The following is a 12,369-nucleotide window of genomic DNA, read 5'->3' on the forward strand; positions in this document are numbered from 1 at the left end:
GCTTCCACTAATGCCCCTGCGGAGGTATGCAACCAGGCCAAGGGTAGTGTCACTGCGGAACAGGGACCAACTGAGACTTTATTTTACCACACCACCTGGACGAGGGTGAATGTTTGGTTTTTAATATGTTTTGTTGAAATGTGTTTATTTTGGAGTTTCAAGTTTGAGTGATTTTAAATTTATTAATTTTTCACAATAAATTGATGTATAATAATTGGTCATTGTGTATGTTTTATGTGCACAGGTGGGGTACATCGCAGGTGGGTGGGATACATCACAGGTGGGTGGGATACATCACAGGTGGGGTAGAGGTGGGTGGGATACATCACAGGTGGGTGGGATACAGCACAGGTGGGGTACAGGTGGGTGGTTTACATCACAGGTGGGATACATCACAGGTGGGGTAGAGGTGGGTGGGATACATCACAGGTGGGGTAGAGGTGGGTGGGATACATCACAGGTGGGGTACAGGTGGGTGGGATACATCACAGGTGGGATACATCACAGGTGGGGTAGAGGTGGGTGGGATACATCACAGGTGGGGTAGAGGTGGGTGGGATACATCACAGGTGGGGTAGAGGTGGGTGGGATACATCACAGGTGGGGTACAGGTGGGTGGGATACATCACAGGTGGGGTAGAGGTGGGTGGGATACATCACAGGTGGGGTAGAGGTGGGTGGGATACATCACAGGTGGGGTAGAGGTGGGTGGGATACATCACAGGTGGGGTACAGGTGGGTGGGATACATCACAGGTGGGGTACTGGTGGGTGGGATACATCACAGGTGGGATACATCACAGGTGGGGTAGAGGTGGGTGGGATACATCACAGGTGGGTGGGATACAGCACAGGTGGGGTACAGGTGGGTGGTTTACATCACAGGTGGGATACATCACAGGTGGGGTAGAGGTGGGTGGGATACATCACAGGTGGGGTACAGGTGGGTGGGATACATCACCGGTGGGGTACAGGTGGGTGGGATACATCACAGGTGGGATACATCACAGGTGGGGTAGAGGTGGGTGGGATACATCACAGGTGGGGTAGAGGTGGGTGGGATACATCACAGGTGGGGTAGAGGTGGGTGGGATACATCACAGGTGGGGTACAGGTGGGTGGGATACATCACAGGTGGGGTACTGGTGGGTGGGATACATCACAGGTGGGATACATCACAGGTGGGGTACAGGTGGGTGGGGAACAGGTGGGTGGGCCACGGGTGGGTGGGCAACACGTGGGTGACACAAATCCATAGCAAAAGTTGAATACATCACAAGCTTAAACCACAAGCCCCCCCCAAAAAAACTTCTAGTCAACATACCCTCTGTGCCTTGCTGTCTCTTGCTCAAGTTCTCAAAGTCCTCCACATACAGCTTGGCAATTTTTTTCCACAGGCCTCTGCATTTTTTGATGTTGCTGTGGTCCGCATCCCCCTTGTCCCACAGGGCTGGTACCTGCTGCACCTGTAGGATGAGGTCTTCTGATGTGTAGGGCCTCACCCCCTCGCTATCAGACAGATCCTGCTCCATATTGCTGCCAAAGAGCTCCAGCATGAAGTCACTGCTGCTCCACTCTGTGAACGCTGGTGCCATGTGGTCCCCATCCAAAATGGCCACCATACCATAGAGTCAGCATAGGAAGTGTGGTACAACATCCGGTTTTTATAGCCAGTGTGTTGTGCGCTCTCCGGTTCTCATTGGTTTCCATTGGCCGGATGCAACATTCCGGCTACGGTCCGGATACGTCAGCCGGACCAGCCGGACCAAAAAATAGCGCATGTTGGAACGGACGCCGGAGTCCGGATCCGGTCCGGCTCCGGTCCGGACGAAACGGACGCATGTGAACGGTCGCATAGACTTTCATTGCTATGCCGTGCGTCCGTTTCGTCCGGTCCGCATGCGGTCCGGCTCCGGCACGGCTCCGGCACGGCGATTCCGGATAGCAGCCGCTAATGTGAACCGGGCCTTAGAACTGACTGACTGAATTTTTTTTTTATTAACTTCCTTCATTTCCTAAAACGGACCAAGGTTGATCTTGAAACCAGGGAAGTTTTTGGGGTTGCCATGGGCAGCAAATGATAGAGAACCTGTCCAATGGGAAGATAAGCAGGAGAAAACCCAAAAGATGTTCTAACACCATGCCACATTATGCAACTCTAAGACCAGATTTTACCTCTTTATTTTCACATTTTAAAGTGTTAGTGTGAGGCATTATTTTTCATTTATACTGATGGGTTAACGTGTGAATACATCATTGGCTATTTCCTCTGTCTTTGTAACTCGTTAATCCTGAACTCAAGACATGAAATCTTTGTTTTATTGCACCCAGTGGCAGTTCCATCATTGGTGGAACTTTGATGACCTTTTGAACTTTATGAATCAAAAAGGACACTTTGTGATGTTTAACAAGTGGTGAACATTTCATCTTGTATGTTTTGTTTCTCCCTGGACTTGGGCTTTAAGACCTAGGTTTATTATTATTGTTATTATTATAATTATTATTAATAATTATTTTGGCATTGCTTTACAGAGTACACTACGCAATTCATGTCATTAACACCAGGACTGTGGAGTTTTTTGGTAACTTGAGTCAGTCGTACAAAAATGCACCAACTCCAACACCTAATAAATGTAAACTTTTTAAGAGAAAAAATATAAAATGTTCTATTTCTCAGATGATAATATATTCATCATCAATAACTTGTAGACACAGTAATTGCTGTGCTTAGTCCACAAAAATGAAATGCAGTGTTCTCCCCAGGCTCTTTTAGCCGGGTGCTCCACCCGGCTAGATTTGGTGACCACCCGGCTGTCATCGGCTCACCTCCTCCTATGCTGTAAGCACAGTTGCCCTGCATTTTCAACTCGCCCCACCCGGCTACTTTTTCATGCCACCCGGCAGCTATTTCATGCCACCCGGCTGGAAAAAAATTCTGGGGAGAACACTGAAATGATAAACAAAAAAACAGTTACCGTATATACTCGCATATACAGGATCTTCTAAAAAAATTAGCATATTGCTTTTTCCCGGTTTCTGAGGAAAAAGTGGGAACTTCAGCTTATACGTGAGTCGGCTTACAGGATCTTCTCAAAAAATTAGCATATTGTAATAAAGTTCATTATTTTCTGTAATGTACTGATAAACATTAGACTTTCATATATTTTGGATTCAAATACACACAACTGAAGTAGTTCAAGCCTTTTATTGTTTTAATATTGATGATTTTGGCATACAGCTCATGAAAACCCAAATTTCCTATCTCAAAAAATTAGCATATTTCATCCGACTAATAAAAGAAAAGTGTTTTTAAAACAAAAAAAGTCAACCTTCAAATAATTATGTTCAGTTATGCAGTTATGAAAAGCTTTATGGAGATGAAGATTTCATTTTTCAGCACGACCTGGCACCTGCTCACAGTGCCAAAACCACTGGTAAATGGATTACTGACCATGGTATTACTGTGCTCAATTGGCCTGCCAACTCTCCTGACCTGAACCCCATAGAGAATCTGTGGGATATTGTGAAGAGTAAGTTGAGAGACGCATCCTGGGCCTCCATAACACCTGAGCAGTGCCACAGGCTGAATGCCTCCATGCCACGCCGCATTGAAGCAGTCATTTCTGCAAAAGGATTCGTATTGAGTGCATAACAGAATATAATTATTTGAAGGTTGACTTTTTTTGCGTAATTGTTTTGCGTATAAGACCCCTCCCCAGTATAGCCCCCTCCACAGTAGCCAGATGTGCCCCAAGCATGGTACAGCTCTGTGTCAAAACGCCACTAGATGGCATCATAGATACGAAACACAGCAATTGCCACACAGAAAGAATCCCTGATCATTGCACCGCTGATCGATTGCTTGCACGCTCAGCTCCACAAGCCAGGGGACACAGGTAGTCTTGAGCAGCACACTCTCTCTGCATACCACGTTGCATGGGGGGGGGGGCACATACACAGCAGGGAACCAGCTGGCAAGAGCAGGATCATGAGTGCACGATCCTTACGCGAGTAGATAAGGCACTTGTGCGGCTGCAATAAAGCAGCTGTTATACATATCTGACCATGTATACAGGAATCTTTTATATACCGTATGATGAATATCTTTGGTAGGAATAATGCCCGACGAGTAGTTGTCACAAGTCAATGAGATGGAAATAATTATGGTAAGTGTTGATGCAGATTTATGCAAATTTTGTATGCAAATTTATGCAGCTTTAAAAGTGGACTAATCCAATTCCACCTTTGCAGGAGATGATTGGTCCATGTTTAAAGAGTAACTGTTAGCCCAAAAAATCAAATTTAAATCTCTATTGCAATGTGTTAAATAGTTTGCAAGGGAGCCAAAAAGGCAATGCTGAAGTTAAAAAGCAATCTAATTTTTTTTGTTGTCTCACTATCATACAGCCTTTTCCCCCAGCTCCTCAGGAGGACGCAAGGCCGCATAACAGATACTGCAGAGCATGCCCATGTCTGCCCGACCCCTCTCCCCCCCCCCTCCTCCCCCCCCAGGACCAGGTGCCGATGTCTGTCCGCTCCCCCCCCTCAAGAGCCGATGTCTGTCCGACCCCCACCCCCCCCCCCCCCTAGGACCAGGTGCCGATATCTTCTCACCCCAAAAAGCTGACACCGAGAGAGAGTGGGAGCAGAGTACATCTACACACTTCCAGCACCGCCACCGCAAGTTTGCCCTGTCGCCGTGCATCTCTCTCTCTCCTGCTCGTGATTCTCTCACATGTGACTCGGCGGCTGAGCTGCGGTGGCAGCGCTGGAGGTGTGTAGATGTACTCTGCTCTCGCTCTCTCTCGGTGTCAGCTTTTTGGGGTGAGAAGATATCGGCACCTGGTCCTGGGGGGTCAGACAGACATCGGCTCTTGGGGGGGGGGGGGGGGGCGGCGGAGCGGACAGACATCTGCTCTTGGGGGGGGGGGGAGCGGACAGACATCGGCACCTGGTCCTGGGGGGGGAGGGGGTCGGGCAGACATGGGCATGCTCTGCAGTATCTGTTATGCGGCCTTGCGTCCTCCTTAGGAGCTGGGGGAAAAGGCTGAATGATAGTCACACAAGAAGAAAAATTAGATTGCTTTTTAACTTCAGCATTGCCTTTTTGGCTCCCTTGCAAACTATTTAACACATTGCAATAGAGATTTAAATTTGATTTTTTGGGCTAACAGTTACTCTTTAAGTTGTTTACCTCTTCATACAAAATTTGCATGATCCTCATAATCCTACATCAGCTCAGAATTATTTGCATCTCAACGATCTTCCTTAGTTACTATTAAGCTGGCCACTAACTGTCCAATTTATAGCGAAAAATCGTTCGAGCGATCAGAAATTCTGATCGGATTGGTTGCAAATAATCTCCATTGGTGGACACAATCGATTATGAACAAGTGAAAAAAATGTCGCCCGAATGAATTTTCGTCGAACGAAAATTTTGATTTTCTTGGTGGTCGTGATAGATAGGAAGCAATGATTGGTTAGTTGATGGAGTAGTGAACGATTTTTCGTCCGATCAGAATTTGATCGCTCGAACGATTTTTCACTAGAAATTGGACCGTTAGTGGCCAGCTTTAAAGGAAACCTGCAGTGGCCGTCAACTTGCAAGTCGGCGATGACGAAACTGAGCCGCGGCGGGAGAGTGGAGGATCGTTTTGCCCCGGCATGGGCATACATCATCTACAGGGAGCCGGTAGAAGTCCTTACAGGTTTCCTTTAATATATCCAGCTGAGCGATTTTGCAAATTGACATTCATATACTGTATCATTACAATATGTATTTTAGTACATTACAGAAGAGTAGTAATTTTTTATATGTGCTGTAGTTGGTTTAAACAAGTGCATTTGAGTGTTAACTAACAAATGTAACTATTGTCCGCTTCTGTACCAATTCTACATGAATAGGATGGCCGACAGGGTAGAGTGTCAGCTGCCTGTCCAAGAGCTTTCTGCTCCCAAAAACAGATGCCATCTTTATATTGCTTTAATATTCCTAAGCATGATGAATTGTCTTTTATGTTACATACTATTAAGCACAATTATTATATGTAAATTAGTGGAGTCAGAGTCTCTGAGTCAGAGGAATCATAAACTGAGGAGTCAGATGATTTATTTATTATCATAAACTGAGGAGTCGGATGATTTATTTATTTATTTATTTATTTTTTTTTATTTTTTTTTTTGTACCGACTCCACAGCCCTGATCAATACCATCTTAGAACTACTCGCTGCTTAATGTCCCTGCCATAGCCTAGGGCCTGTCTTTATGGGGAAGCCATTTTGTCTATCGGTAGGTTTTTAGCATATTGGAGGAAAGTGGAGTGCCCAGATAAAGTCATACAAATTCAGCAAGAACCTACAAACCCCATGCAGATTCTGTACTGGCCAGGAGCCAAGCTAGGGACTGTTGCTGCAAGATAAGAGTGCTACCCTCTTTGCCACTGTGCAAAAGGGCTAAAAAAAATCTGTTATGACCAGGATATACAGTTTAAATAACAGGGCTGTGGAGTCAGTACAAAAATCCACCGACTCCGACTCCTCAGTTTAGGATTCCTCCGACTCCTCTAATTTGCATATTGCAATCTTGTTAATTGAAAGTATGTAACATAAAATGCATCTCCTAACTGCCAACGCTTAGGAATTTTAACCTCCTGAGCGGTATGGACGAGCTCAGCTCGTCCATCACCGCCGGAGGCTGCCGCTCAGGCCCTGCTGGGCCGATTTTCTTCAAATAAAGTGCAGCACACGCAGCCGGCACTTTGCCAGCCGCGTGTGCTGCCTGATCGCCGCCGCTCTGCGGCGATCCGCCGCGAGCAGCGGCGAAAGAGGGTCCCCCCAGCCGCCTGAGCCCAGCGTAGCCGGAACAAAAAGTTCCGGCCAGCGCTAAGGGCTGGATCGGAGGCGGCTGACGTCAGGACGTCGGCTGACGTCCATGACGTCACTCCGCTCGTCGCTATGGCGACGATCTAAGCAAAACAAGGAAGGCCGCTCATTGCGGCCTTCCTTGTTTATTCTGGGCGCCGGAGGCGATCGGAAGAACGCCTCCGGAGCGCCCTCTAGTGGGCTTTCATGCAGCCAACTTTCAGTTGGCTGCATGAAATAGGTTTTTTTTTATTAAAAAAAAACCCTCCCGCAGCCTCCCTGGCGATCTCAATAGAACGCCGGGGAGGTTAAGAGACGGCTGAAGTGAGAGGGATATGGAGGCTGACATATTTATTCCCTTTTAAACAATGCCAGTTATCTGGCTCTATTCTGCCTCTAATACTTTTAGTCATAGACTAAAACTAGTCCTTGGTAAGAGTACTTGTAAAAGGTCCAAACCGGAACAAAGAACATCTATCAGGCTGTAGGCAATGTGACTGTGGGTACATGTAAGAGTGATGTGCAGGTACTCTGCAGGGGAATGAGGCGATTCTTTCTCTATTACACATTCTTCATGCACAATCTGAACCAGGTTTATGGGTGATAGACAACACCTCTGTGTTCAATGTGCACAACATTCTCAGTGGATTCCCTGCAGCTCTGTGGGGAGTGCATATGTAGAGTATAGTACTACTGTGTAACAAAGTAAACCTGAGACAGATGAAATTAAAGTTTTATACATACCTGGGGCTTCCTCCAGCCCCCTTCAGGCTAATTAGTCCCTTGCTGTCCTCCTCCGCCACCTGGATCTTCTGCTATGGGTCCAGGTACTTGAGCCAGTAGGGCGTAGTGGTGCAGAACGCTCCTGGCTGTGGGAGCGGCACGCGGCCGGACTGCGCTGACTGGCTGAATTACCGAGACTCCTAGCAGAAGATCTAGGTGGACGAGGAGGACAGCGAGGGACTGAATAGCCTGAAGTGGGCTGGAGGAAGCCCCCGGTATGTATAAAACTTTTCTTTTCATCCGTCTCAGGTACCATTTAATTTGTAGTCACCAAACCAAATTTTAACAACATATCAAATGATTTGATTTCATGAGCAAAGGGAGTGCATACACTTGCATAAACCAGCATCAACGCAGAATTATTTGCATCTCATTGACCATCTGTTAGTGACACAGCTACACATCAAGCTTTATTCTTACAGCATAGATGTTGTTTAGTGTATATATAAAAGATTTCTGTGTACACATCATGTATACAGTCACAATCCGATGTGTATATCTGACTTTAAAAATACGGGGACTGCAGCACAAGTAACTATTTTTTGATTGGTTTATGTCATTGTTGTGGACTAAGCACAGCTAATACTGTGTATATAAATGATTTATGATGACTGTTATCTGAAGAAATAGAACATTTTATCATATTGTTTATTTTAATTACAGTTTAAATTCATTAGGAGTCAGTCGGTGCGTTTTTTCCCGTCTCCGACTCCAGGTACCCAAAATTGCTTCGACTCCGACTCCACAGCCCTGTTCACTAACACGCATTTCTTTATGTCAGGTATTCCACACCCTATCAGTCTAATATCTAAAATTAATCTTTGCTCTCTGAATAGGTTAAACGTTGTCACCTTTTTTTTGTGATTAGAAATGTGATGTTCACAAGCTGGAAGAGGCCCCGCCTACGACAGCTGTTCTGACCAGAGAGCAGGGCCTGCAGTACTACAGGACCATGCAGATCATCCGACGTATGGAGCTCAAATCGGATCAGTTGTACAAGCAGAAGATCATCCGTGGGTTCTGTCATCTCTATGATGGTCAGGTAAAAACACGTCTATCACCAGTCTTAGGAAGATATGTATACAGGCATTAATGTTAAAGGATTATTAAAGCAAATGCAACTATGTATGCAATTAACCACTTCACCACTGATGGGTTTTTGCCCTTGTGGACGACAGCAATTTTCACCTTTCAGCGCACCTCCCTTTTATTTGCCAATAACTTTATCACTACTTATCACAACAAAATGATCTATATCTTGTTTTTTGCCAGTAATTGGGCTTTCTTTGGGTGGTATGTTATGAGAGAGACCTGGGGCCCCTGGGCTGTCATGTGGACCAGTGTTTGTGGTGGTATGTTATGCCAAGAATTATTTCATGCTAAATGCATTTTGACGGAAATAAGAAAGAAAAATTAAAAAAAATCATTTCTGTTTTCAATCATTTTAGTTTTAAAATAATACAAACTGCTGTAGTTGAAATCCACCTATTTTATTTGTCCCAGTTATTGCAACATTTAAAATATTTCCCTAGTACAATGTATGGCGCCAATATTTTATGTGGAAATAAAGTACATTTTTTTCAGTTTTGCATACATAACGGATTACAAGACCATATTTTCAAAAATAACAGTAATATACCCTTTTGGCATACATATTTAAAAAAAGTTCAGTCCCTAAGGTAACTATTTATGTAATTGTTTTTTTGGGGTTTTTGTGTGTGAAAAAGTTTCATTTGGGTAGCTATGGGAGAGTGTGGGAGGTAAGGGGTTAATTTTAATGGCATGTGTAGGTCCTTTTTTTTTATTTTTTTTATTTTTTATAATAAAAAAAATGTATGTAGGTGTAATTTTACTATTTGGCCACATGCATTAGCTTCCTGAGCATACTGTTAGTATCGGTGAACTAGTACATCGGAAAGGAGGAGGTGGGGGGTCGTAGACCTGAAGAAGACAGAAGACTTATGCTAGGTACACACCATACAGTTTTCTGTTACATTTACCTGCCAACATGTTGGAAAATAATCTATCTGCCAGGTAAATCTAACAGAGAATTATATGGTGTGTACCTAGCATGGCATCAATTCATCAAAGGCTGCTAGGTACACACCATAACATCTACACCCTTTGGAGCGGTAAGAGACCAACCCCGGGGAGTAGATATACTGCTGCTGCTGTGGCTAGTGGTTAAAGTGGTTCTCCTGCATGTTTTAAAAAACAAAAACAGACACTTACTTGGGGCTTCTATCGGCCCCCTACAGCTGTAATGTACCGGGCCTTCCTCATCCGGTGCTCCGTTCCCCACGGCCGGGATTGGTCTAATTATTCGTCTAACTCAGCCTTTCTCAACCTTTCTACCCTGGAGGAACCCTGCAAATAGCTTCTGGATCTCAAGGAACCCCTGCAAACAATTTTTTGATCTCGAGGAACCCCTGCATTTATTTTGCAGGAGGCATGGTCTTTAAAAGTATGTGTGGCTGTTTATTTCACTACCCCTATTACACTGCCACTCATTATACTGCCTCTTAAGCCCCTTATTTAGTGCTTCTTGTTACAGTACCACCTATTATAGTGTGCTCCATTATACGTCCCCACGATGGGGGAAAATGCCAAGGAACCCCTGCAGAGTCCTCAAGGAACCCTGGTGTTCCAGGGAACCCAGGTTGAGAAAGCCTGGTCTAACAAGATGAATAGAACTGTGGCTGTGTGGCCGTGGCCGCGTGTCATCGGGAGCTTACTGTGCAGGCGCAGTACAGGAAAACTTGGTACTGCGCCTGCGCATTAAGCTCACGGTGACTCTCGCGGGAGCGAGCAGCAGCCGCAGTTCTATCTGTCTAGTTAGACAAAAAATTAGACTGGCGTCGGGGAACGGAGCATCAGAGGAGGACGGCGCGGGACATTACAGCTGCAGGGGGCCAATGGAAGCCCCAGGTAAGTGTCAGTTTTTGTTTTTTTAAACATGCAGGAGAACCCCTTTAATATCATATTCAGATATCAAACACTATGATTAAGATTAGTTTAAAACGCTATAAACATTAAAACTATGTGCACATGCTGGTTTGAACTCGGCCAGGGTGGATGATAACTGACATGGCTGAGAAGTCGAAGTCAGACCAGTGTGTGTACAGTGGCTGTACAACGTCTGCTAAAGACCTGGCATCTTTACTGGTCCCTGATGCCGGAGCACTGCACGCTCGCATTGTTCTCCCCGCTTTTGTAGTGGCTGTAATGACCAGGGTTTGAATCTCGGCTCTGCCTGTTCAGTAAGCCTGCGCCTATTCAGTAGGATACCTTAGGAAAGTCTCCCTAACACGGCTACTGCCTATAGAGTGCATCCTAGTGGCTGCAGCTCTGGCACTTTGAGTCCGCCAGGAGAAAAGCGCTATATAAGTGTTTGTCTTTGTCGTCTTTCCCAACAATTACACCCGCCCCCCCCCCCCCCTCCCCTCCCCCTATCCTTGGGAATTATCTACATTGTTGGCTGCTGATTCTCTGTCCAACTTCCCGCATAGCCAAGAGGCAGGAGGCTGTACAGCATCAGCAGTGCTCTGTCACCTGACAGCGATTGGCACACGATCCCTTGGTCGACAGAGGTCCCCTGAAGATCCACCTATTTGTACGGATCTTTATCCTATGTACACAAGCCTTTGTACACAAGCACACACACACCACTTCCTGGTTAGCGGCCATGTTTTTTGTTTTGGAAACCCTGCCTAAAACTGGCAATTAAAAGCCAGGATTGCGGCGGGGAGCGACGGAAACGGCAAAGAGGGATCCAGGAGATCAGTGATCGGATTGGTATGTTTTTTTTTTTTATTGTACAAATCGGACAGTACAGATTCTCTTTAAGAAAGTCACATGAACAGCTGATATTGAAGTAAGAAGTATGTATATACATTATGTTGTGTTTTATGTGCAGTTTAGCTCTTTAACGGAGTAGCAGATTTAATTTAACCCTCCTGGCGGTTAATTGTTTTTGCCAAAAAGGCAAAAAACCTTTTTTTTTTTTTATTTTATTTTTTTTGTTTCATGTAAAGCTACCAGAGTGGTAGCTACATGAAACACCACTAGAGGGCGCATGTGTCCTTCTAGTGCGATCGTCGCCGGCATCAATAGCAAACAGGGGAACGCGTATATAACGCGCTCCCCTGTTTGGCTTCTCCTGTCGCCATGGCGACGACCGGAATGACGTCATGGACGTCAGCCGACGTCCTGACGTCAGACGCCTCCGATCCAGCCCATAGCGCTGCCCGGAACTCATTGGTCCGGGCAGCGCAGGGCTCTGGCGGGGCCCTCTTGCGCCGCTGCGTGCGGGCGATCGCCGCAGAGCGTTGGCGATCAAGCTGTACGCGCGGCTAGCAAAGTGCTAGCTGCGTGTACAGCATTTTAAATGAAGAAAATCGCCCCACCAGGGGCTGAGATATCTTCCTGCGCGGCATAGCCCGAGCTCAGCTCGGGCTTACCGCCAGGAAGGTTAATGAGCTAAACTAACTAAACCAGAAGCTTGCCATGATGATTATAAAATATACTGTCCTACTTTATTTCTGTAAATAATGTACTGCCTTAGTGAAACTACAAACCATTGTGTCTGCAGGAAGCGTGCTGTGTTGGTCTGGAAGCAGCCATAAACCCCACAGATCATCTGATCACTGCATATCGAGCTCATGGTTACACCTACACCCGGGGGGTGTCTGTGAAGGAAATCCTAGCTGAGCTTACAGGTATGTGT

General features: G+C 45.8%; 1 protein-coding gene across 2 annotated transcripts in view; it reads left to right on the top strand.

Annotated features, from left to right (window-relative positions):
- Window positions 1-12,369, top strand: part of PDHA1 (pyruvate dehydrogenase E1 subunit alpha 1) — a 45,598-nt gene that overhangs the window by 15,836 nt on the left and 17,393 nt on the right. For both annotated transcript variants that reach the window (XM_068269983.1, XM_068269984.1), the window contains 2 exons: window positions 8,512-8,685; window positions 12,235-12,361. In XM_068269983.1, coding sequence (XP_068126084.1) covers window positions 8,512-8,685; window positions 12,235-12,361 — 301 coding nt within the window. The remainder of the gene's footprint in view (window positions 1-8,511; window positions 8,686-12,234; window positions 12,362-12,369) is intronic.

This window comes from Hyperolius riggenbachi, chromosome 2 (assembly GCF_040937935.1).
Source record: "Hyperolius riggenbachi isolate aHypRig1 chromosome 2, aHypRig1.pri, whole genome shotgun sequence".
NCBI lineage: Eukaryota > Metazoa > Chordata > Amphibia > Anura > Hyperoliidae > Hyperolius > Hyperolius riggenbachi.